This window comes from Eleutherodactylus coqui, chromosome 9 (assembly GCF_035609145.1).
Source record: "Eleutherodactylus coqui strain aEleCoq1 chromosome 9, aEleCoq1.hap1, whole genome shotgun sequence".
Taxonomy (NCBI): Eukaryota; Metazoa; Chordata; class Amphibia; order Anura; family Eleutherodactylidae; genus Eleutherodactylus; species Eleutherodactylus coqui.
Window position 1 is genome coordinate 74,724,217 of NC_089845.1, and position 25,335 is coordinate 74,749,551.

Here is a 25,335-nt window from a genome sequence, read left to right on the forward strand (position 1 = left end):
AGCCCTTTTAATTGTAATGCTGGCCCTCGGTGAAAATGAGTTTGACACCCCTGGTTTATGGTCATTGAGAATTTAGGGTAGAAATACACAATGCCATATATGACAGTAACTCGTGAGGCTATGAGACACTTCCAGTTTGTGTCTGACTCGCAGCCAGGAGGCCCCGGAACAACTCACATATATGGATGGCTCACATATTAACATGCATTTTCACCTCCTATTTCTCATCCATGATATGGACAAGCAATACATTTTTTCACGTGGACCATCAGTCCATTCACAAAAACAGCAGTGTGCATAGCCTCATAGGCTATAACGTGTGCATATGCTGCCTGTTAATTAGTATGAACAGCACACGTATCCAAACACACTAGTGTTCCGAAGGCCTTAATATCTTAAAAAAAGCTCTACTTTTGTAAGATTGTATACTGTTTTGCCATCATAGTAATGCTAACACTGAATTTTGTAGGAGAGAAATGTGAATGAGGTGTCTACCCGATTATCACTCCTTATGTGTGCATTTTCTATTATTTTATTTACCTTTAACCACCTTGAATTTTCCTAAAAAGATTGTCCAAGATAATTAAAAAAACAACATGCTGCTTACCATGCTAAAACATAATACACATAATAAATACACTCACCTCTCCCTGCTCCTCTCATCTACCATGTCCGAAGCTCGGTTCCCCCTTGAGATGAATATTTACAAGCTGCAGCAGACTCTTTACAGGACACCCAGAAACCAAGGCACTTGGCAGCATGAATAGGTGCAAACAGTGGAAGCTTTTATTCTCCCATAAGGTGCATAGAAAGCTACATTTCGACCTCCACGACCTTTTTCAAGTCCTAGCTTGTAATACAGGTGGGACACAGAGGACGGAGCTACAGTGCAATACATGTGAGTAGCTGGGAGAGGTGACTATAAGTTAATACTTTTATTTTTAAATCTCAGACAGCCCTTTAAAATGGACAACTAGGAAATGTGCAATTCACTTTACTTACCTACAATGACATTTCAGTGCTGAAAAACTGCTCTAAATTACTGGTCACGAAGGGTCTCCTTTCCTTCTAATTTGCTATCCACTGCCTGTTGTCAAGTGGTCTCTAGTATCAGAGATAACAAGACAAATAACAGGAAGTGAAGCGGCGGCGAATCGTGCTACCTATAAAAGTTTACAGAGAGGAGAGAGAGGTGGGGAGCAGAAAGACAGAAGCAGAGAAACTCAGATGTGCTGTTAGAGCTAATGGTAAGTTATTTAGTGTGATATATCCACTGCTCAGTACTTCTCTAGTGTCCTCCCTGATGATACTTCTCTGTGTGTGATAGTGCTAGGGAGCAGAAATAGCTATTTTCTCTATATACTGTATATAGAAGACAGCTACAGTTACAACTCCTTCCACCAGTTCAGAAAGTACTGAAAATCATTGATACAGCCTGTAGAGGGTAAAATAATGATAAATGCCAGAAAGCCACATAATAGCCAAAAGCAGTGTTAGTCCTCAGGCACAAAAAAAAGACGATGGAACAATACTTATGCAGCGCCACCTATTGGATGGCAGCATTCCTGAAAATCAGTGTCCGACTGTATATATCCTATTGTCTTTCAGTCCGCTTAAAATTCATTGTTCATCAGTTCACTTTTCGTTTGGTTTAAATGACATTCGTTCAGCGGTTTGATGGGAGTGTTTAATCGTTTTGCGGGGCGTACATTCGGCCGGCTAAAGGCAGAGCGATTGGCTGTCAGGAGGACAAAGCTTTGATTATAACACGCCCACCCAGTGCTCAACCATTGGCCAACCATTTTAAATGCACGTGCTAAGCTCTCGGAAACTTGACACTTACAGAATTTTTTAAAGGTCAATTCACAAAACCTATGTTTCTCCCTAAAACCAACCACAGACTCTTTTAGGTCATTAATAGGTCATGGGATCTTACGCTTTATTAAAACCTTACCAAACTCTTATAAATAACCGACACAGACCCCAATATTGGATAAAGAAGGCCGCGGTGTTTATTAACGGGGTTACAAACATTGGGGGAGAGATGTAACCAATAATAACCATAACACTTCCTGTAAACTCTGTTTTACAGACCCAAGTTTATTAACCAATCAATAACCATAACAGTTCATGTAAACTCTGTCTTACAGACACGAGTTTACCACCACCAAACTCTTCCCAAGTTTACCTGCCCACCCACCTAATGCGGGCGACAATCCCCCATTAACTACACCGCGACAAACCTAAGGGAGGGAGGGCGGGATGCTGCTTCCTTTCCAGATGATGATGGCCCACATCTCTGCACCTCCATATCTCACTGCTGCTCCTCTCACTGCTTGTTCCTCTGGGCCTATCACCAGCCACTGTCAGGCCACCAGATTCTGCCTGACTACCACAGGCATTTCCCACCATTTTTCTTCAGCCAATCCTTTGCTGCTGCCAACCAGTCCATCACTGGGCAGAACTCACTCTCTGCCATCTCATCTGACCCAGTAATGACCTTTGTAACACATCTTGGTTAACCAGAAAACCTCCTCCATAGAAGGCGACATATCATCCATCCATCATCTACATAAAGCTCCCAGATCCCATGAGGCTTTCCCTCCTAACTGTCTCTCAAGCCTTGCAATACACAAAACTACATATATTTTTGACACGGCTGACGTAGAGATTATTTACATTCCAATGACAAAAATATTATCGTTTGTACCGCCTAGTTTTTTTCATATAACCCTTTCGCAATTCCTTAATATTGATCGCCTATAATAGATGTCCTTTTTTACTTTTATATTAAAGACATCTAGTTTCTTTCTGTCACTGCTTAACAGCTGTTTTTTTTTAAAGACCAGATAAGCGCACCCACGATTTTCACGAGCCAATACAAAGAAGCTCTTTTTCTTCCTTTCACTAAATGCACACGCCTTTCAAACAAACTATAGCTCAATTATCATTTAATTATCATTTAATGCAAATGCTACACAACAATAATTTAACCACTGAAATGCCCGGTCGCTACGTCAATTTTCCAACGATTTTCGTTAAATCGTCCGTCTTTAAAAGCAAAACCATCGCTCACTTTTGATCGTTGTAACGAATTTTGAGCTAAAATCATTGTGTCTAAATGGCCTTTAAGTCTCACTCGATTTCTAGGTAATCTCCTTAAGGAGAGATGATACCCCTCCTGATCCTCAACCCAACACACAGCAGCTTATTCTGAATCGTTATCTGAAAACATAGTAACATAGTGTGTAAGGCTGAAAAAAGACTTGTGTCCATCTAGTTCAATCTATTACCCCCCAATGTTGATCCAGTGGAAGGCAAAAAAACTTCATGCGTTAGAAGCCAATTTTCCTCATTTTAGGGATACAAATTTCCTCCCCGATTCCAATCTGGCAATCAGAATAATCCATGGATCCATGACCCTTCTGAAGAAAATCAGTGACTGCAACATGTAATATAATTACACTCGAGGAAGGCATACAGGTCCTTCATGAACTCTTTTAGTGAGTTCATCATCATCACACCCTCAGGCAGAGAGCTCCATAGTCTCACTGCTCTTACAGTTAAGAACCCCCTTCTATGTTGGTGCAGAAGCCTTCTTTTCTCTAGACGTAGAGAGCGTCCCCTTGTTACAGTCACAGTCCTGGGTATAAACAGATTATGGGAGAGATCTCTGTATTCTCCCCCTATATATTTATATGAGTACATAGTTATTACATCGCCCCTCAACCATCGTCTCTCTAGACTAATTAACCCCAATTTTGATAACCTCTTTGGTATTTTAGTCTGTCTATTTAATTTATTAACTTAGTTGCCCATTTTGAACCAGTTCAAGCTCTGATATGTCCTTCTTGAGTGTCAGTGCACAAAACTGTACACAATATTCCATGTGTGGTCTGACCAGTAATTTGTAAAGAGGAAGAACAATGTTCTCGTAGTGTGCCCCTAAACCTCTTTTAATACACCCCGTTATCCTATTTGCCTTGGTAGCAGCAGCCTGACATTGGTTGCTCCAGTTAAGCTTATAGTTAATTAAGATCCCGAAGTCCTTCTCAATGTCAGTTTTGTCCAGTGGTTTCCCATTAGTGTGTAATGGTGACATGTTCTTCCCCTACCCATGTGCAGGACCTTTCTTCTATCAGTGTTAAACCTTATTTCCTACTTTTCTGCCCCCAACTTATCCAGATCCTCCTGCAATCACATTCTGTCCTCTCGTGTTAATTACTTTACATATATCATCAGCAAATACTGATATTTTACTACACAATCCTTCTGCCAGGTCATTAATTAATATATTAAAAAGAATAGGGCCCAAAACCAATCCCTGTGGTGCCCCACTAGCAACGGTGACCCAATCAGTGTATAAACCATTAATAACCCCCCTCTGCTTTCTATCACTGAGCCAGTTACTTACCCACTAACACATTCTCACCCAGACCAAGCATTCTCCAGTGACTCTCCCTGGTCCAGTCTAGAACTTACCTCCTAGTAGAAGCTGATCAGGTTGGTTTGACAGGAGCGACCCCTCAGTCATAAACCCATGCTGATACAGAGTTATACAGTTAGGTATGCTTTAAATATGTAGGATTGAGGTTGAACCATAGGAGTGCCAGCAAGCAAGGTGTGGGAAATAATGTGCTTCCTTCACTTTTATATTTCAAACTGTCTGTGAGTTTTTAATCACTATTCCAAGATTTCAATTGCTTCCAGATTTGTGTTATCCTTGGAGGTTTTCCTTACTGTTAAATCAACAAGTATTGCAAGAAAGGCTGACTCACTAAAACAGAGCCTTGATAATATAACATATCTGACAAGACCCGGCAGGATATCTCATGTGATGTGGTCTCATCCAAGCCCACAGGCTCAATATACACTTTTCATAAATATTCCTTCATTTCTGACAGGTTTGAAGTCACCATATGAATTACATAAATACTGCCAAAAAATACATATTTTTTGCCAACAATATCTTTTCAGTAGTTAATAATTAAAAAGAAAAACATTTTTAAATTCAATTTAAAGAAAATTTATTCTACATTAAAAAAAAAAATTAACTCCTTTCAACCACGTAATGTAAATACGCAGTATGCCATGTGATCGTGAAGGCTGTATGGAGTTAGCTCAGGAGCCAAGCCTGCTCCATATCCAGCAGGTGGGATTCTGGAAACAGCCGGAATCACAGTTCCGTTCCATTAACAACTAAGAAGTTGCGGTCAATGCCAACTGTAGCATCAAAGCAGTAGAAGGGGTGGCAATTAGAGATGAGCGAACGTACTCGTCCAAGCTTGATACTCGTTCGAGTATTAGCGTGTTCGAGATGCTCGTTACTCGTGACGAGTACCACGCAATCTTCGAGTTACTTTCACTTTCATCTCTGAGACGTTAGCGCGCTTTTCTGGCCAATAGAAAGACAGGGAAGGCATTACAACTTCCCCCTGTGACGTTCAAGCCCTATACCACCCCCCTGCAGTGAGTGGCTGGCGAGATCAGGTGTCACCCGAGTATAAAAATCGGCCCCTCCCGCGGCTCGCCACAGATTTGTTCTGACATAGAGGAGGGAAAGTGCTGTTGGTGCCGGAGCTGCTATAGGGAGAGTGTTAGGAGTATTTTTGGCTTCAAGAACCCCAACGGTCCTTCTTAGGGCCACATCTAACCGTGTGCAGTACTGTGGAGGCTGCTTTTTGCAGTGTTGCACATTTTTTTTTTTTGTATATCGGCCGTGCAGAGCATTGCGCCCTGCAGTAATTATACATACTCCAGGCCCAGTAGTGGTGGTGAGGCAGGGACAGAAGACATATATTGTGAGGCAGGGACAGAAGACATATATTTATTGAATATAGGCAGTGGGCCTTTCCAAAAACATTTGGGAAAAATCTATTTGGGCTGCCTGTGACTGTCCTCAGTGTTCTGGGTCTGTGCTGGGTGTAGTTGTCCTTCTAATTCATACGCAGCCAGCTAAGTGTTACAGCAGGCTTGCGCAAAATTATTTCCTGGCTCTGTGTTGGCTGTTACATCACATTCCAGTCCACAGTGCAACAGTCTGCAGTTATTTTACATACTCCAGGGCCAGTAGTGGTGACGCAGGGACAGAAGACATATACAGTGTATATAGGCAGTGGGCCTTTCCAAAAACATTTGGGGAAAAAAATCTATTTGGGCTGCCTGTGACTGTCCTCAGTGTTCTGGGTCTGTGTTGGGTGTAGTTGTCCTCCTAATTCATACGCAGCCAGCTAAGTGTTACAGCAGGCTTGCGCAAAATTATTTCCTGGCGTTCCGTAAGCGAAGTCAGCCTCCAACCACAGGCCAATAAGCGGCACATTTAATTACAGCGTTCTGTTTCTGCACTACTGGTAATATACCATGCTGAGGGGTAGGGGTAGGCCTAGAGGATGTGGACGCGGGCGAGGACGCGGAGGCCCAAGTCAGGGTGTGGGCACAGGCCGAGCTCCTGATCCAGGTGTATCGCACCCGACTGCTGCGGGATTAGGAGAGAGGCACGTTTCTGGCATCCCCACATTCATCTCACAATTAATGGGTCCACGCGGTAGACCTTTATTAGAAAATGAGCAGTGTGAGCAGGTCCTGTCGTGGATGGCAGAAAGTGCATCCAGCAATCTATCGTCCACCCAGAGTTCTGCGCCGTCCACTGCTGCAACTCTGAATCCTCTGGCTGCTGCTCCTCCTTCCTCCCAGCCTCCTCACTCCATTACAATGACACATTCTGAGGAGCGGGCAGACTCCCAGGAACTGTTCTCAGGCCCCTGCTCAGATTGGGCAGCAATGGTTCCTCTCCCACCAGAGGAGTTTATCGTGACAGATGCCCAACCTTTGGAAAGTTCCCGGGGTCCGGGGGATGAGGCTGGGGACTTCCGGCAACTGTCTCAAGACCTTTCAGTGGGTGAGGAGGACGATGACGATGAGACACAGTTGTCTATCAGTGAGGTAGTAGTAAGGGCAGTAAGTCCGAGGGAGGAGCGCACAGAGGATTCGGAGGAAGAGCAGCAGGACGATGAGGTGACTGACCCCACCTGCTTTGCTACGCCTACTGAGGACAGGTCTTCAGAGGGGGAGGCAAGGGCAGCAGCAGGGCAGGTTGCAAGAGGCAGTGCGGTGGCCAGGGGTAGAGGCAGGGCCAGACCGAATAATCCACCAACTGTTTCCCAAAGCGCCCCCTCGCGCCATGCCACCCTGCAGAGGCCGAGGTGCTCAAAGGTCTGGCAGTTTTTCACTGAGAGTGCAGACGACCGCCGAACAGTGGTGTGCAACCTTTGTCGCGCCAAGATCAGCCGGGGAGCCACCACCACCAGCCTCACCACCACCAGCATGCGCAGACATATGATGGCCAAGCACCCCACAAGGTGGGACGAAGGCCGTTCACCGCCTCCGGTTTGCACCGCTGTCTCTCCCCCTGTGCCCCAACCTGCCACTGAGATCCAACCCCCCTATCAGGGCACAGGCACGACCGTCTCCTGGCCTGCACCCACACCCTCACCTCCGCTGTCCTCGGCCCCATCCACCAATGTCTCTCAGCACACCGTCCAGCCGTCGCTAGCGCAAGTGTTGGAGCACAAGCGCAAGTACGCCGCCACGCACCCGCACGCTCAAGCGTTAAACGTGCACATAGCCAAATTTATCAACCTGGAGATGCTGCCGTATAGGGTTGTGGAAATGGAGTCTTTCAAAAGTATGATGGCGGCGGCGGCCCCGCGCTACTCAGTTCCCAGTCGCCACTATTTTTCCTGATGTGCTGTCCCAGCCCTGCACGACCACGTCTCCCGCAACATTGTACGCGCCCTCACCAACGCGGTTACTGGCAAGGTCCACTTAACAACGGACACGTGGGCAAGCACAGGCGGGCAGGGCCACTATATCTCCCTGACGGAACATTGGGTGAATTTAGTGGAGGCTGGGACAGAGTCAGAGCCTGGGACCGCTCACGTCCTACCCACCCCCAGAACTGCGGGCCCCAGCTCGGTGGTGGTATCTGCGGCAGTGTATGCTTCCTCCACTAAACCACCCTCCTCCTCCTCCTCCTCCTCTGTCTCGCAATCAAGATGTGTTAGCAGCAGCACGTCGCCAGCAGTCGGTGTCGCGCGGCATGGCAGCACAGCGGTGGGCAAGCGTCAGCAGGCCGTGCTGAAACTACTCAGCTTAGGAGATAAGAGGCACACGGCCCACGAACTGCTGCAGGGTCTGACAGAGCAGACCGACCACTGGCTTGCGCCGCTGAGCCTCCAACTGGGCATGGTCGTGTGTGGCAACGGCCGTAACCTGGTGGCGGCTCTGCAGCTCGGCAGCCTCATGCACGTGCCATGCCTGGCCCACGTCTTTAACTTGGTGGTTCAGCGCTTTCTGAAAAGCTACCCACGCTTGTCAGACCTGCTCGGAAAGGTGCGCCGGCTCTGCGCACATTTCCGCAAGTCCCACACGGACGCTGCCACCCTGCGCACCCTGCAACATCGGTTTCATCTGCCAGTGCACCGACTGCTGTGCGACGTGCCCACATGGTGGAACTCTACGCTCCACATGTTGGCCAGGCTCTATGAGCAGCGTAAAGCTATAGTGGAATACCAACTCCAACATGGGCGGCGCAGTGGGAGTCAGCCTCCTCAATTCTTTACAGAAGAGTGGGCCTGGTTGGCAGACATCTGCCAGGTCCTTGGAAACTTTGAGGAGTCTACCCAGATGGTGAGCGGCGATGCTGCAATCATTAGCGTCACCATTCCTCTGCTATGCCTCTTGAGAAGTTCCCTGCAAAGCATAAAGGCAGACGCTTTGCGCTCGGAAACAGAGGCGGGGGAAGACAGTATGTCGCTGGATAGTCAGAGCACCCTCCTGTCTATATCTCAGCGCGTTGAGGAGGAGGAAGAGGAGGAGCATGAGGAGGATGAGGAGGAGGGGGAAGAGACAGCTTGGCCCACTGCTGAGGGTACCCATGCTGCTTGCCTGTCATCCTTTCAGCGTGTATGGCCTGAGAAGGAGGAGGAGGATCCTGAAAGTGATCTTCCTAGTGAGGACAGCCATGTGTTGCGTACAGGTACCCTGGCACACATGGCTGACTTCATGTTAGGATGCCTTTCTCGTGACCCTCGCGTTACACGCATTCTGGCCACTACGGATTACTGGGTGTACACACTGCTCGACCCATGGTATAAGGAGAACCTTTCCACTCTCATACCCAAAGAGGAAAGGGGTTCGAGAGTGATGCTATTCTACAGGACCCTGGCGGACAAACTGATGGTAAAATTCCCATCCGACAGCGCTAGTGGCCGAAGGCGCAGTTCCGAGGGCCAGGTAGCAGGGGAGGCGCAAAGATCAGGCAGCATGTACAGCACAGGCAGGGGAACACTCTCTAAGGCCTTTGACAGCTTTCTGGCTCCCCAGCAAGACTGTGTCACTGCTCCCCAGTCAAGGCTGAGTTGGCGGGAGCACTGTAAAAGGATGGTGAGGGAGTACGTAGCCGATCGCACGACCGTCCTCCGTGACGCCTCTGCCCCCTACAACTACTGGGTGTCGAAGCTGGACACGTGGCCTGAACTCGCGCTGTATGCCCTGGAGGTGCTTGCTTGTCCTGCGGCTAGCGTCTTGTCAGAGAGGGTGTTTAGTGCGGCTGGGGGAATCATCACAGATAAGCGTACCCACCTGTCAACCGACAGTGCCGACAGGCTTACACTCATCAAGATGAACAAAGCCTGGATTTCCCCAGACTTCTCTTCTCCACCAGCGGACAGCAGCGATACCTAAACAATACGTAGGCTGCACCCGCGGATGGAAGCATTGTTCTCTATCACCATCAAAAACGTGGACCTTTTAGCTTCCTCAATCTGTGTATAATATTCATCCTCCTCCTCCTGCTCCTCCTCCTGAAACCTGACGTAATCACGCCGAACGGGCAATTTTTCTTAGGCCCACAAGGCTCAGTCATATAATTTTTCTAAACAATTTTTATACGTTTCAATGCTCATTAAAGCGTTGAAACTTTCACCTGAACCAATTTTTATTTTAACTGGGCTGCCTCCAGGCCTAGTTACAAATTAAGCCACATTAACCAAAGCGATTAATGGGTTTCACCTGCCCTCTTGGTTGGGCATGGGCAATTTTTCTGACGTACATTAGTACTGTTGGTACACCAATTTTTTGGGGCCCTCCCCTACAGTGTAATCCAATTAATTTTTTGCCCACCTGCATTAAAGCTGATGTTACATCAGCTGTGTTGGGCACTGCAATGGGATATATTTATGTACCGCCGGTGGGTTCCAGGGAGCCACCCATGCTGTGGGTCCACAGGGAGTTGTAACTGCATGTGTCTACTTCTAAAGAACCCCAGTCTGACTGGGGCATGCAGTGTGGGCCGAAGCCCACCTGCATTTAATCGGACATTACCTCAGCTGTGATGGGCACTGCAATAGGATACATTTATGTACAGCCGGTGGGTTCCAGGGAACCACCCATGCTGTGGGTGCACACGGAATTCCCATTGCGGAGTTGTACCTGCCTGTGACTATTTATAAAAAACCGCGGTCTGACTGGGGCATGCAGACACCTTGACAGAATGAATAGTGTGTGGCACATAGGTTCCCCATTGCTATGCCCACGTGTGCAGCTCCTGATGGAGGTGGCACAGGATTGGATTTCTCATTGCTTCTGTACAGCATTGTGGGCTATCGCCCCGCCCCTTTTAAAGAGGGTCGCTGCCTAGCTGTGCCAACCCTCTGCAGTGTGTGCCTGCGGTTCCTCCTCATGGCAGACGCACTTATAAATAGACATGTGTGGCGTGGCATGAGGGCAGCTGAAGGCTGCGCAGGGACAGTTTGGTGTGCGCTGTGGACACTGGGTCGTGCGGGGGGGGGGGGGGGGGCAGCATGTAACCCAGGAGAAGTGGCAGCGGAGTGTCATGCAGGCAGTGATTGTGCTTTGTTGGAGGTAGTGTGGTGCTTAGCTAAGGTATGCATTGCTAATGAGGGCTTTTCAGAAGTAAAAGTTGTTGGGAGGGGGGGGGCCCCACTCTTGCCGGTATTGTGGCTTAATAGTGGGACCTGGGAACTTGAGATGCAGCCCAACATGTAGCCCCTCGCCTGCCCTATCCATTGCTGTGTCGTTCCCATCACTTTCTTGAATTGCCCAGATTTTCACAAATGAAAACCTTAGCGAGCATCGGCGATATACAAAAATGCTCGGGTCGCCCATTGACTTCAATGGGGTTCGTTACTCGAAACGAACCCTCGAGCATCGCGATAATTGCGTCCCGAGTAACGAGCACCCGAGCATTTTGGTGCTCGCTCATCTCTAGTGGCAATGGATTGTCATGGTTCCATGAATGCTTCCAGGGATGCCATGAATGGATGCTTATTAAGCCCTGCTTAACAGGCAAGGCTGAAAAGTACTATATACTGCAATACATAATCATTGCAGTATATAATACAAGCGATCCAGTGTTTCCAAGTTCAAATTCACTAGTCGGACTAAATGAATGTGAAAAAAGTTTACATTTTTTTAATATAAAAAATAAAATATTTAAATTTCAAAAATTCCCCCTTTTCCATTTCTCCAATAAAAATGTATAAACAATAGAGATGAGCAAGCATACTCGCTAAGGACAATTACTCGAGCGAGTATTGTCCTTAGCGAGTACCTGCCCGCTCGAAAAAAAAGATTCGGGTGCTGGCGCAGGTGACAGGTGAGTTGTGGGAGAGAGGGAGAGAGAGATCTCCCCTTCGTTCCCCCTGCTCTCCTCCGCCGCTCCCTGCCCTCCGGATCTTTTCTTCTGAGCGGGCAGGTACTCACTAAGGACAATGCTCGCTCGAGTAATTGTCCTTATTGAGTATGCTCGTTCATCTCTAATAAACAATAAAAAAGATACATAATTGGCATTGTCGCATCCATAAAATTCCAATTTCTTTAAATTATAATGGTCAAAGAATTGTATGTAAACAAAACCAGCACCAATAACAGTTGCAGCTCGACAAGACCTCATACTGCACAATTGATGAAAAAATAAAAAACAAAATAATTTTTTAAAAAACTTTAAAAATGTATTTTTGAAATAGTAAAACATATAAAAAACTATATAAATTTGGTATTGCCATAATTGTACTAAATAGAGTGAATATGTTCTTTTTACCACACTGTGAAAGTGTAAAAACAAAGCCCCTCGCTCCCAAAATAATTCTTTACATGGTACAGTGAATGCTGCCAATAAAATACAACTTGTTCCACAAAAAAATAGAATCCATACAGCTATGTTGGCGGAAAAAAAATAAAGACAGGGCTGAAAAAACAAAACTGAAAAACAAAACAAATCTCTGGTGTTGAAAGGGTTAAAGATGATCTCCATTTAATTTTTTTAAATATAATTCTGTTGATATGAGGAGCAGGGAATGGTAGTTTTCACACTAAAGTCACTTACTGAATGATAGGGGCTGGCTGCCAACCCCCTCATAAATGGAAAAAAAATCTGAAAATTAAGAAATTTGAACTTACAGACACACTTTTAATTTTGAAAATGGACACACCAGTAAAACACCACTCAAGTTTACACAGTTATGGGAATAGGATTAGTGTAATACGTCATATTGTAGCAAGTACATTTTTATAACTCAGGGCTCCTATGGCAAGCCACACGGAGTGTTCACAAGCCACATGTGGCATTTAAGCCATTGGTTGGAGACCAATGCTGAGGCTAAGCTGTGGTGGAGAATATATATAAGGTGAAATGTCTATTTCACTGTCTGAGCCAGCAAAGCAGAATGTGCTGGCCACATCCTGTTCTGCCAACCGTTATCAGAATATGCAGCTGGACAGAAATACACACACATAACCTCAGGGCACATTTTTTACCCGCACATAAGCCTCAGGCGTCATTTGACGACACACTGCTCACCCCGCCCCTGCCCCCTCCATCGAACACCTAAGATGTCGCCTGCACTCCACCTGAAGCCACGTGATATTGGACGTCCATGACGACAGAAACACACGCAGGATCGGATGTAAGAAGACCTTAAAGGGGTTGTCCCGTGCCGAAACGTTTTTTTTTTTTTTTTTTTCAATAGCCCCCCCGTTCGGCGCGAGACAAACCCGATGCAGGGGTTTAAAAAAAAAAAAACGGATAGTACTTACCCGAATCCCCGCGGTCAGGTGACTTCTTACTTACCTTGCGAAGATGGCTGCCGGGATCTTCAGCCTCGGTGGACCGCAGGTCTTCTGTGCGGTCCATTGCCGATTCCAGCCTCCTGATTGGCTGGAATCGGCACACGTGACGGGGCGGAGCTACGAGGAGCCGCTCTCCGGCACGAGCGGCCCCATTCAGAAGAAAGACGACCGGACTGCGCAAGCACGTCTAATCGGGCGATTAGATGCTGAAAATTAGACGGCACCATGGAGACGGGGACGCTAGCAACAGAACAGGTAAGTGAATAACTTCTGTATGGCTCATAATTAATGCACAATGTACATTACAAAGTGCATTAATATGGCCATACAGAAGTGTATACCCCAACTTTGTTTCGCGGGACAACCCCTTTAACTGGTCCACCCAATCACATGCTTTCACGTACTGCTTACACAATCTCTGGCATGCCCATAAAGGGCAGTTAACTCATAATGCTATAAAAGATGCTATATGCTTACTAAAAAATCAGAGTCAATGAAGACTTTCTACACTGACAGTCTGTCTCGGTGTCAATTTTCATCCATTGTGCGCACAATCTCTGAACGTGAATCAGGAAGGATGCAAACATTCCTATTGATTATGCCGTGGGCCCAAATAAATCCACGACAAACCACACCCGCGAATGTACTTAAGGTGACTAACTGGCTGTTAGGTCATGTTATAATTATAAACAAACAAATAATCTCAGCTAACTTTATAGAGGTTCATGATGGTGGTGATCATGTATCAGGGCTGAATAAGTATCAGGGCGGTCTGGCAAGAAAAACACCTGAACACAGATATACAGACTGAGCTATCAGGTTGTGCTTAGTGTATTAGGAGGTTACCGTAATAGGATGTTTATGGCAGTCCTGAAGGCTTTTTGCAAGATGGCGTGTGTCCACAGCTGACATAGGCTTAGAGTTTCAAACAGAGCATAAGCCATCTTGAGGTGATATTGAGGTCTTTGGAGAGAGACTCATAGTAGGGGAGATTGTTTATAGAAAAAATTGTTAGGAACACAGCTCACAGGAAGTACATCCACATGAGGGCCAGTCCTGCCAATGGTTTTATGTCTTTAATGTTTGAATAAAGGATTTATGCCTTTACACATTAAGAACTGCTGGGAACCAACATTTACAGAGTCGGCAAGAGTTTTCATAAACAGAAAAAAGATGTTTCAAGAAATCCATGAATCTTCCTTATGTAGCACATTATGCTAGTTTACTGTAAGAATGCTTTTTTAAAGTCAGTGATTAAATTACACACATAAACAAAACAGATTTTTTTGTATAAGCACAAACAGCCAATCAGTGATGACGACCTTAGATTTTGTTGTACGAAAGGTCTTCAGAAGTAGAGAATATTTTTAAAATTCTTTTTATTTGCTTTTTTCAATCATAAAACATTAAGAAGCTATACTAAAAGGGGCATACAGAAAGGAACCGATCACTTATTGATATTTCACACAGATTTTTAATGCTAGGATCCCTTTTAAATAATTTTGCCAGATGTCAACTGTTAAAAAAATCATGATGAACCTTTCAAAACACATCACAACACATCAAAGTCCCCTCCCTTGTGGACAATAAACTAATATTTTATTCTCTTGTCTGACAGCTACTTACACCTCATTCAATCTTTAATTTTCCCCAAGGAACTTGCGTTTTCCAAGGAATGGCACCAAGCACTTTATCTAAAGGAGCTCATAAGCTCTTTGATTTCCTGTGTGGACAAAATTCTTCTGTAAAGATCCTCCATTTTTAAAAAAACAATTCTGTTTGTGATTCTTTGTACCATTCTGTTTCAAGCTTCTCTATATTAACTCCTTAAGGACCAGATGCTTTTTAGGGATTTTACTGTGGTGGTTTTACCATTTTTTCCCTTCAGCTAGCAAAAGTATTTTTTGCAGTTTTTTTTTTCCATGACATATACAGCTATTTTTTATATTTTCATAGGAGCCCCAGTTACAGGGAAAAACAACCCCCTGTAGTGACAATAGTCACTAACAGAGCTGATCAGGGTCTGCTAGGACCCAGTAGCTCTGCTGTAGCAGGGCTCCCAGTGGTCACATGATCACTGGGTCGACTACTGAAAGAAACACTTCCACATCTTAGTACATTCAGGACTCATTGAGCGTTATGTACCTGGGAAAGGAGAAGGCAGAAGTGGTAAAAAAAAAATGCTTCTCCTCTGGGTTTTCAGCTGTGGCTAACAGCTGAGAACCCGACCTGCTCCTGCTTGATTCCAGGAGCAGAGGCTTTTATTCTGTGCCATATTTTTTTTACTAATGATGAGAATAAAAGCCCAGGACCAAGTGCCATATATTTACCGCGCTTGGTTCTTAAGGGGCTAACATAATAATTTTGCACATTTTCTTACGAAAGAAGAATCTATGAAAATCATATTCATTCTTGCTTTTTACATATCCCAGCAAAGTATCTAGTACACCAGTGGTTCTTAACCTTGTTGCAGGTACTGAACCCCACAAGGTTCATACGTGCATTCACCGAAGCCATCGTAATTGTAAAAATAACATTTTTTTTTTCAAATTCCATACATGGGTATATATTATATTAGTGCACAAAATGAACCAAGCATCAGTTGTACTCAATGAATATGTATTGTAAATCAATGTGACTTTTGCTGTTGCCTTTCAGCAACAAGTTTAGAAATGTGCGGCTTCACCTTGGCAAATGCCACACGCATATTATTTTTGCAACAAAGTCTGTTGTTTTTCTTCGTTTTTAGGTCTACCATTCTTGAAAAAGATTGCTCGCAAAGATACATTGTAACAAACAGTATGAATATCTCAATGGCTTTCTTAGTAAGAAGAGGGTATGCTACCATTTGGTGACACCAAAACGTTGAGAGCATTGTTATTCTGAAGAGTTGCTGTTGAACCTGGCTCTGCTAAAGTTCAATGAATCATATGAGTGGGGTAAATGGAACGTACACATAAACAAATCATGTGTGTCTTGACCTCTGCCGAACCCTTGAGACTGACTCATCAAACCCAGGTTAAGAACCACTGTAGCATACTTGATAACTGAATCTTTACATTTCTTTACATACACAGATATCTAAATGTGAGGTTGGTAACTGCATTCAGTAGTAGATGACAAACATGTTGTTGTTGGCCGTTTAGTCGTTCACGACCTTCGGCGACCCTAAAGGGAAGCTCCCTCCATGTTTTTTGATTTTGCATTGCTTCTTTCAGTTGTATGATATCCATGCCAGTATCAGCTCTGACAGTATCACCCATCGTGTTCTTTGTCGGACGGGTCTTCTTTTGCCACCGATATGTCCAAGCATTATAGATTTTTCTAGCGACGCTGCTCGCATTACATGGCCAAAATACGTGAGCCTGAACCAGGCAATCTTGCCGTCCAGTGATATATTGGATCTTATATGATTCAGGATTTCTCTGTTACTCTTGCTATCCAGGGTATACGCAGCAGCTTTCACCAGCACCGCAGCTTAAACTCATCAATCCTCCTTCTATTAGCTTTTTTCGCAGTCCATAGTTTGTATTTCCCTGCATTTAGTTGCTACGCCAATATCCCTACTTTTCCAGATTTTATCCATGCTTAGCATTGCGCTTTGCTTCAATGCTATCCGACATTTTATCTCTGGCATAGATTCTCCAGCCAGGTCTATTTTTGAGTCAAGAAAGATGAAGTCTCACACAAATTCTATGGCCTTATTGTCTATTTTGATTTGAATTTGGCCATTTTTTGCAGTTGTTATAATTTTAGTCTTCTTCAAATTCAAGTAGAGGCCCATTTTTTTCACTTTCAGTTTTAATCTTCCATATCAGCTGCTTCAGAGAAGCTTGTGTTTCTGCAAGCAGAGTTGAATCATCTGTATAACCGAGATTGTTGATGTTTCTCCCACCTATTTTCACACCGATTTCCAATTCATCTAGGTCCATTTTACGTATGATCACTTTCGCATATAGGTTAAACAAGAAGGGTGAGAGGATACAGCCCTGTTGGATCCCAAACCAATGTGTCCCCATACTGTGTTCTCACAGTGGCTTCTTGATTAGTATAAAGTGATTTTATAAATTGGACTAGATGTGCCGATACGCCCAGCTCTTGTAGGGCGTGCCATAGCTTGTCATGGTCGACGTAGTCAAAAGACCTGATGTAGTCGATGAAGCACATGTAGATATTCTTTTGGTATTCTCAAGCGGTTTCCATCACAGGTTTGCAATATAGTCGCGGGTGCCACGTCCTGGTCGGAAACCTGCCTGCGCATTAGGGAGTGCTGCATCAACTACTGACGTCAGTCGTTCCTGTATAATTTTGAGAAGGATCTTGCTTGCATGCAGAATGAGAGCTACTGTAGTTGGAGCAATTCTGGCAGTTGCCTTTCTTTAGTAGAGGGATGAAGACAGATCTCTTTCAGTTCTGTGGCAATTGTGTGGATGCCCATGCTGCCTGGCACAGCGCTGATGGTTTTGACTGGTACTGGCAGCAATCGCTCTGCCAGTGTTATCTATGTCTGATGCTTTCTTTTTGGCTAGTTTCATTGCCATAACCACTTCTGACTCCATAATGGAGGGCTCCAAGTCCGCAGGCTCCACCTCATGCCATGGTCCAGATATGTGGTGAATCGGTTGGTGATTCAGTTTCATACCATTTTTGTCTTCAATTGTGCCGTTGTATGCTATGAAAGGATTATATTGACCTGTGAGAATAGGCCTTGAATGTGGCCTTGCATGGCCTCTGATTCAAGTTGTTTGCAATGCTCATTCCAGTCCATTTCCTTGCCACGCGCTTAAAATTGGCATTTAGTTGCCGAACTTCGTCTTTGTTTCAGGTTGCCTTTGCTGCTCTTCTTTTATTCACTATTCTGAGGGTTTGCTCGGACAACCAATAGCATTGTCTTTTCTGCTTCTTATAGGTGAAATCCTTACTGGCCGTTTCCATAACCGTGGACTGTATACCATGCCATAGTTCCTCTGGATTATTTTCTGATGTGTCAAGCAGCTCGAATCTGTTTGCTACCTCAATAGTGTATGATTAGGGGATTTTAGAGGTGTCAAATTTTCTCAATGGAGCACCTTTCTTAGTGCTACAGAATTTGATTGTGATCTTAGCTGCAAGGAGTTCATGATCAGAGCCAGGAAAGGTTTCTATTGCAACGACTAAACTTCACCAACGATGATTACACAGGATGTAATCAATCTGATTTCAATTTGGCATTTATAACAAACATAAGGCTTTGTGTGACATTCCTCCATTGTTTATGATCACAAGTCTATTTGGTTTAACATTATGGAGAAGAACTTTGCTCATTAAGTTTTCCTCTGTCTTTGTAATTAGATGGGAGAACGATGGGCCCCAAATCAAAATTCTAGGTCATAGAGCATATGCTGTCCCTCTCCATAGAAATGAATGGGAGTGTTGAAAAAGGCTGTATCAGTAGAAGGTATAGGACATATAATGACTAGACCAGGTTCCTTTATTAACCTTATCAGGTTAAACATCCTGTTCAAACTGCAGGCATCATGTTATAGAGCAGGAGGGGCTAATCAGATTGATATAAAGTTTCATGGAGAAAGATTGTAACTTTTGCACTTTCTGAGCTGAACAGTCCAATGGGCGGAGCTATCAGTGATTAACAGCTGTCTGAATGACTGTACATACAGGGGAGACTGTCAGTCATTGGTAGGAAAAGTTATACTGAATCTTCCCCCATAAACCTGTATACCAATCTGCTCAGCTCCTCCTGCGCTAGAACATGACACCTACAGTTGGACAGCAGGTTTGATCTGACAGGTTCCCTTTAAGTGAGAATTAGAATCCATATCAATTACCTTTCATTATTTTGTGAGACAGGATTGCAGCAGAAATCGTAAGCCAGTACTCTGACTAATGGTAGAGGCCTTGTATATAGAGAATTATATAGCCACTGAAGTAGATTTGTCTTGTGCACAGATGTGCTGCGAATATCCAACACTAGATAAATAGAACTATTTTGCAACATTAGACACATGAAAATAGTTCTGTGATTCAAAGCATGTGTTACAGCTGGATAGCTTCTTCCTTACATCTGTCTTGGTGAGGTGTAGCTCCCCCTGCTGTCTGATCTATGCGATTCTAGATAAACTAAGAGAGTGGAGTTTCATATTTCACATCTGAAAGAGTAATATTGGTCTTGGTGAAGGATATGCCCGTACATGACAGACAATATATTGATCACAAGTCCACAAACATTATACAAGACACATATGACTTGTATCCATTCAGGTTGGGTTCACATCTGTAATATTACTTCTGTTTTTCTATTACAACATAGGAACAGGAAATATTGATAATGGAACTGGTGAATCTATTGTATGGTGGGCACCTATGTTGTTCAACGGACCGTCATTCTGCACAATTTTTTCACCACTGCCATCTTTTTGCCCTCAGAAATAATGCCACATTTGTCCATGGGCTCCGGCTGATATTGCAGCTCAGCCCCATTGCAGTGAATAGAGTAGAGTTGCAAGAACAGAAACAATCTATCGCCAATAATGGCCATTTTTTTTTTTTAATCCTCTACTACCCGGTTAAGTAGGAAAATGCTCAAAATATTAAGGCTTTGTTTTCCTTTTATATTACTTTCAATAATATGGCACAACGGCTTCCATTTCTACGCTTTTATTGTTTATTTTTGCTTCTATTTCATGCTCTAGTGGGCACTAGAATTTTTTCAGGAACACACATTCCCACCCCCTTTACAAGCATCCCCCTTCTTGGTCAGTTTGGGGAGAAACAATGACATCTGTGATGTCACGTGATTTCCAAATCAGATGTACAGTTTTACTTCTTTTAGTTGCTTTTCAAAAGTGTCATGTTTACATGAATGTACAGATTTCACTTGTAAGATTACGTTTAGGCACAGGTTGGAATCAAATGCAGGATTTTGGCAACTGGATTGGGTGCACTGAGAACCCACATGTCTATGAATTATGCTCAATTAAAGTCCCAGTGTAGGTACAATATGGCAAATGTAAAGATTATTGCATACAAGCTCTTCCACTTCCTATCAAAAAGTGAGTGGTCCCCAAGGTTAAAACGGTCTCAGTAAAATATTTTCAGTAGTCCCAAACTACATTCAACGTACAACGCCTCAAACACAGTGGTGAGCAGGTCACTGGTAAAACCCCTGTATTAGGCTACATTCACATGAGCACAAAACTTGCATGAATGTGAAGTTTATTCTTTTGATTAGAGTCATATACATGAGCGATGGCTTCCCTTACAGTGATGCTGCAAGGTAAAAAAAACAAAACAAAAAACACAAAAACAAACCAAACCCCGTTGATTGCCCTATTTTTTTTTTGTGTCCCTTGAAATAATCGCCCATTGTTTTCAATGGGACAGTCTTAACACATTGCATTCGAGTGCGATGTGACGTTTCCCATTGAAATCAATGGGAAACACTTGCCGATACCCCGGCCTTCGTGAAACAAATCCTGAAGGATCACAATTTCACTGAAATGAGGCGTATTTGCATGGAAAACGCCTTGCATCTGTGGGTAAAACGCATGTTGACAAACACGATATTGGGCCTAATCTCGCACGAATACGAACCCCATTCTTTTGAACAGGGTCATACACGAAAGATGTGTACATGAAGATACAAGTCCTATCTTTGGGCATGCCTTCGCATCTCCCATTGTCTTCAATGGGGCTGGTGGCAGCATCGCACCACTTGCTAGGTTGAGAACAGTGGGAGCGACTCTGTAATCCTACTTCCTCCAGGATTGCTACTTCCCTGAAGTGATGTGAGGCGGTTTAGATAAAATGCCTCACATCCATTAGTAAATCGCATGTTGGTGAACGCAATATCGGGCCGTGATTTATACTTAAATGACTGATCATTCTAGATTAAATGATTGTAACTTGAGGGACCACTATATGCAAATAGTATTTTATAGTTATCCAACTAAAGATAAAATTCCTGTTGACCCAACGCTGAGTGCTCTAGAAATCCCGATAACCCAGCATGCATCATTCCTAGCACTACTAGATTGGAGAGAGGTCTCAGTGGTTAGACGTTTTTCTAATTTCTGTGTATACCCCAGGTATTTCAGCCCTGGAATCTCTACCAGGAACAACTGTTTTGTGCTCCGTGTACTCTACGACCACTCTGCGAGAGACACCCATCTAGGGTGTGTTGGACCTCCTTTGCCATGATGAAGTTCTGCAGGTCTGAAGGCCAAAAGATTCCACTAAGTGTTGGATTTGTTCTGCAGCAATGTTGGCTATGTAGACACATTGGCTTCCGGCAATTGTCACAAATTAGATGACGGTAGCGACATGCTCTAAGCAGCATTCCAAGTCACATACTGCTTGAATTATAAATATTTAATAGCCATGTCACAATTACTTCCATTAATTTACAGGAAAACACATTTGTACAAACATAATTAAACTCAAACAGTCATTTGTCGATAAAGTAAAGTCTCATGCTACAGTTATTTCTTCTAGATACAAAGGCTAACTATGCAGCATTGGGGAGAATATTGATCCATATATCCATTCTCATCAGTGAAGCTCTTGGACAGACAGAATGTGGTAGAAGTAGAGATTCTTATTTTTCACAAGAATGCCATGAAACAAAACAAATCATTTAACATCTCATAATATATCTGCCATGTTGTAAGTCATAGATATAAGGGATGAACTTGATGTCAGAAACCCTTGCGTGCGATCATCACATGATGGACAGTCCTAACAGAGGCCTCCAGCATATTCATCATCATCTTCTTCAGCACGAGAGCCGCCCTGTGCCGGCTGTGATACACCGTTCTGTGAGGCTGCTGGAGATTTCTTTTTGATGCCACCTCCTGGAACAACCAAGCTCAATGCCAGCTTGGCATACTGCCATAACACAAAATAAAATGTTAAAATGCAGCCCAAAAGTCTTTGTGTACATCTTAGTACTGGGAATATAAAACCTACTTTGTTTTATGGTTACCACCTTGGCTATGCCCCTCAGGGGCGGGGTTTTGAGCATATTGGGTTGACCTGTCAGTTTCCACTGCATGAGTGCCATTTCGGCGCCTGTAGCGGGTGTTGGGGATGGTCTCCATAGTATCAGTACACTCTCTTGACGCAAATGTCCCAGTATTGGAATGTGAAAGGTTGAACCTGGGGGTGGAGCTAGTTTATACTTGATTGGAGGAGAGTACCAATTCTCCCTAATTAGGGGGTGGGGTTTTGAGCTTAAGAACCTGGGATTTCCTGGCCTCCAAGCATTCACACACTAGCAGGCTGCTGGTTATCATGGCAGTTTGGCATCCATAACATTATTATTATATCTTGCTGCTCAGCATGGTTCCTGATAACTAATCTTAACATCCGACTACAGAAACGCGTGAGCAGATACTAATAGACATTTAGGGACATCTTCAGCATACCAAGGCAGCTTAAGCATGGCTGGTGAGGCAACAGGCTCCGTTCCAATTTATAGGAACCAGGAATATAATGATACCCCATTGGATTAGAATTGCCTGGGTGGCTCCTTTAGATCCTGCTTTCTGCCAGTTTATATTATCCCTCTTTTCTTATTTTTTGGAGGTCCTCATTTTTGCTAGGAAAGACTTCTTATTGCACATTGGCCAATTTATTGAGCTATGCAGTACTTTTTTTTTAGGGCTACATCCTTCTGCTTGGCCAGTTACTACCAGGTGTGATGCCTATGAGGTGGGTTGTGGACTTATATCTTCCCATCTCCACATTTATTAATCATAACCATGATGAACATCCTTGCAGTCCATTGACACCTTATTCTATATGGTGGGAATAGTAGTGTTTTCAGGTTGAAAGTATCTATATGTATCTTTTTGGCTACTTGCTCGGTTTTTAGCTATATCTGAAATAAAAGTTATATTTTTGGTTCTACTCTGTGAATGATTTTGTCATTTAACTTAAAACCTGTTCTGCCTCCTGTGAGTTATATATGTATTTCTGACATTTAAAGGGGTTATTCAATCTTCTGGACAAAAAGTGCAATAGTCTTACAATGCAATAATTCTAATAGATTTTGTATGTAATATTTATACCATTTCAACATTTCTACTTATTAACATCCATATGGTAAAAATCTGTATGGACCTCCAGTCCTAGGCCCATCAACACTGGACACATTAGATGGACATTCTGGGTGAAACTGAAACCACCACCAGGGGGCACCATAAAAGTTAAAATAAGATTAGGTTTTCTCATATTGAACAGTAAATGCTATAATTGCAGGACAACCCCTTAAGAGTTAATGTTTTTAATTAGAGATGAGCGAACGTACTCGTAACGAGTACTTACGCACCCGAGTACTGCCATTTTCGAGTACTTCAGTACTCGGGCGTAAAGATTCGGGGGGCGCCGGGGGGCGGGGAGAGGCGCGGCGGTGCGGGGGTGAGCAGCGGGGAACAGGGGGGAGCCCTCTCTCTCTCCCTCTCCCCCACACTCCCCACTGCTACCCCCCGTGCCGCCACGGCGCCCCCCGAATCTTTACGCCCGAGTACTGCAGTACTCGAAAATGGCGGTACTCGGGTGCGTAAGTACTCGTTACGAGTACGTTCGCTCATCTCTATTTTTAATCTTTATAACCAAACTAAAGTTACAGGGGGTCTGCTTATTAAGAAAGTCACAATGTAGACGCTGCGCACTTACATCATTATCCATGTATTTAAAGAGGGGAGAATTACAGACGTCATAGATCTGGTCCTGGTCTTGCTGATCATATGCTTCTAGTAGCTGTTCCAGCGCAGCACAGTCCTCGCTACCATTGAAACCTGGAATACTACACAAAAATCATGTGCATCATTTACAACGTGCCGTGTATACCGGTCATCATAATTCAAGATTACATGCAGATGACTACTGAGAATGGTAATATTTGTAGAGTAAAAATGTTTTTGATCTAACCATATTCAGAGAATTATGAGGTAGGACAATTCAATTACAAGAAAAAGTAACATTCTTTTAAGTTTTCAACCACTGGCTTCAAAGGGTGCTGGATTACTGAAATGGCTCAAAGAAAAAGCTCAAAGATAACATACTATATAGTCAAAATGAATGAGTAGCCCCCCCCCCCGCAAAGAAAGAAAAATTGTGGGCCACCAGACCTTCCCTAAGTGCCTTGCATTTTTTAGTTACGAATATTAATAAAGAATTAAATATTTAAAATAATTTAAATATTTAAAATAATTGTCTACACTGTGAAGGTGATTAGATTACCCATGTCTGATATGTGGAGGTCAAACAAGAGCACTGTAGCTGATCCTGTAGCCACGGTGGGGAATGTGGAATGATAGGTTGTACATATACAGATGTGCCAAAAGTCAAGGGACAGCAACAAATACCGTGAAGGATTCTCTCTAGCCCAGTAACTTAATGTGGCATTGATTCCATAAGTGGATGGAAGATGTCTGAAGGGATGCCGAGCCATGCTGTCTAGACAGCCACCCACATCTCCATTGTATTTGTAGGTGCAAGATCTTGGAGCTATTCCACCAAATGGACCTTCTAATAATAATCTTTATTTGTATAGCGCCAACTTATTCCGCAGCGCTTTCAAGCATGGGATAAACCTTCTCCACCAAATCCCATAAATGCTCAATTGGGCAAATGTGCACACCACACCATTCCTAGAAATTTTCCAGAATGCTTCTCAAACCAATTCTGGACAACTTTGGCCAGATGGCACTGTGCATTATTCAATCATTGTGGGGGTACACGAAGTCCATAAAGGGCTTTAAATGGTTTTAAAGCAATGAAACGTAGTAGAACCCAGTCAATAATGTGTTTAGAATGGCCGGTGGGATCCAGATACAAAATATGCCAGGAGAACATACCCCACACTAGAATGGAACCACCACTGGCCTGCAGAGTGCCTTGTTAACAACTGGGGTCCATAGTTTCATGGGATCTGCACCACACACAAACCCTACCATCAGCCTGAAACAAGTCATACCATGATTCAATGGACCACGCCACTTGTTGCCAGTCCAGTTAGCAAACTCACAAGCCCAGATGAGGCACGGTGTCCGATGTCGTGGCTTTATCAGAAACACTCTAGTGGGTCTTCTGCTGCCACATCCCATGTGGCCTAAAGAATGCTGTACTGACCTGCCGGATATCTGTGTGAGACCTCCTGCATTGTATGTGGATGGGTATTCTGCA

General features: G+C 44.0%; 1 protein-coding gene across 1 annotated transcript in view; it reads right to left on the bottom strand.

The window, feature by feature from the left end:
- Positions 1-19,408: 19,408 nt before the first annotated feature.
- NAPG (NSF attachment protein gamma) overlaps positions 19,409-25,335 on the bottom strand; it is a 28,671-nt gene continuing 22,744 nt past the window's right edge. Inside the window, exons 11-12 of the mRNA XM_066579542.1 lie at positions 23,824-23,953; positions 19,409-22,032 (exon numbers count right to left, since the gene is read on the bottom strand). Of these exons, the coding sequence (XP_066435639.1) occupies positions 21,883-22,032; positions 23,824-23,953 (280 nt within the window). The 3' untranslated portion in view covers positions 19,409-21,882. The remainder of the gene's footprint in view (positions 22,033-23,823; positions 23,954-25,335) is intronic.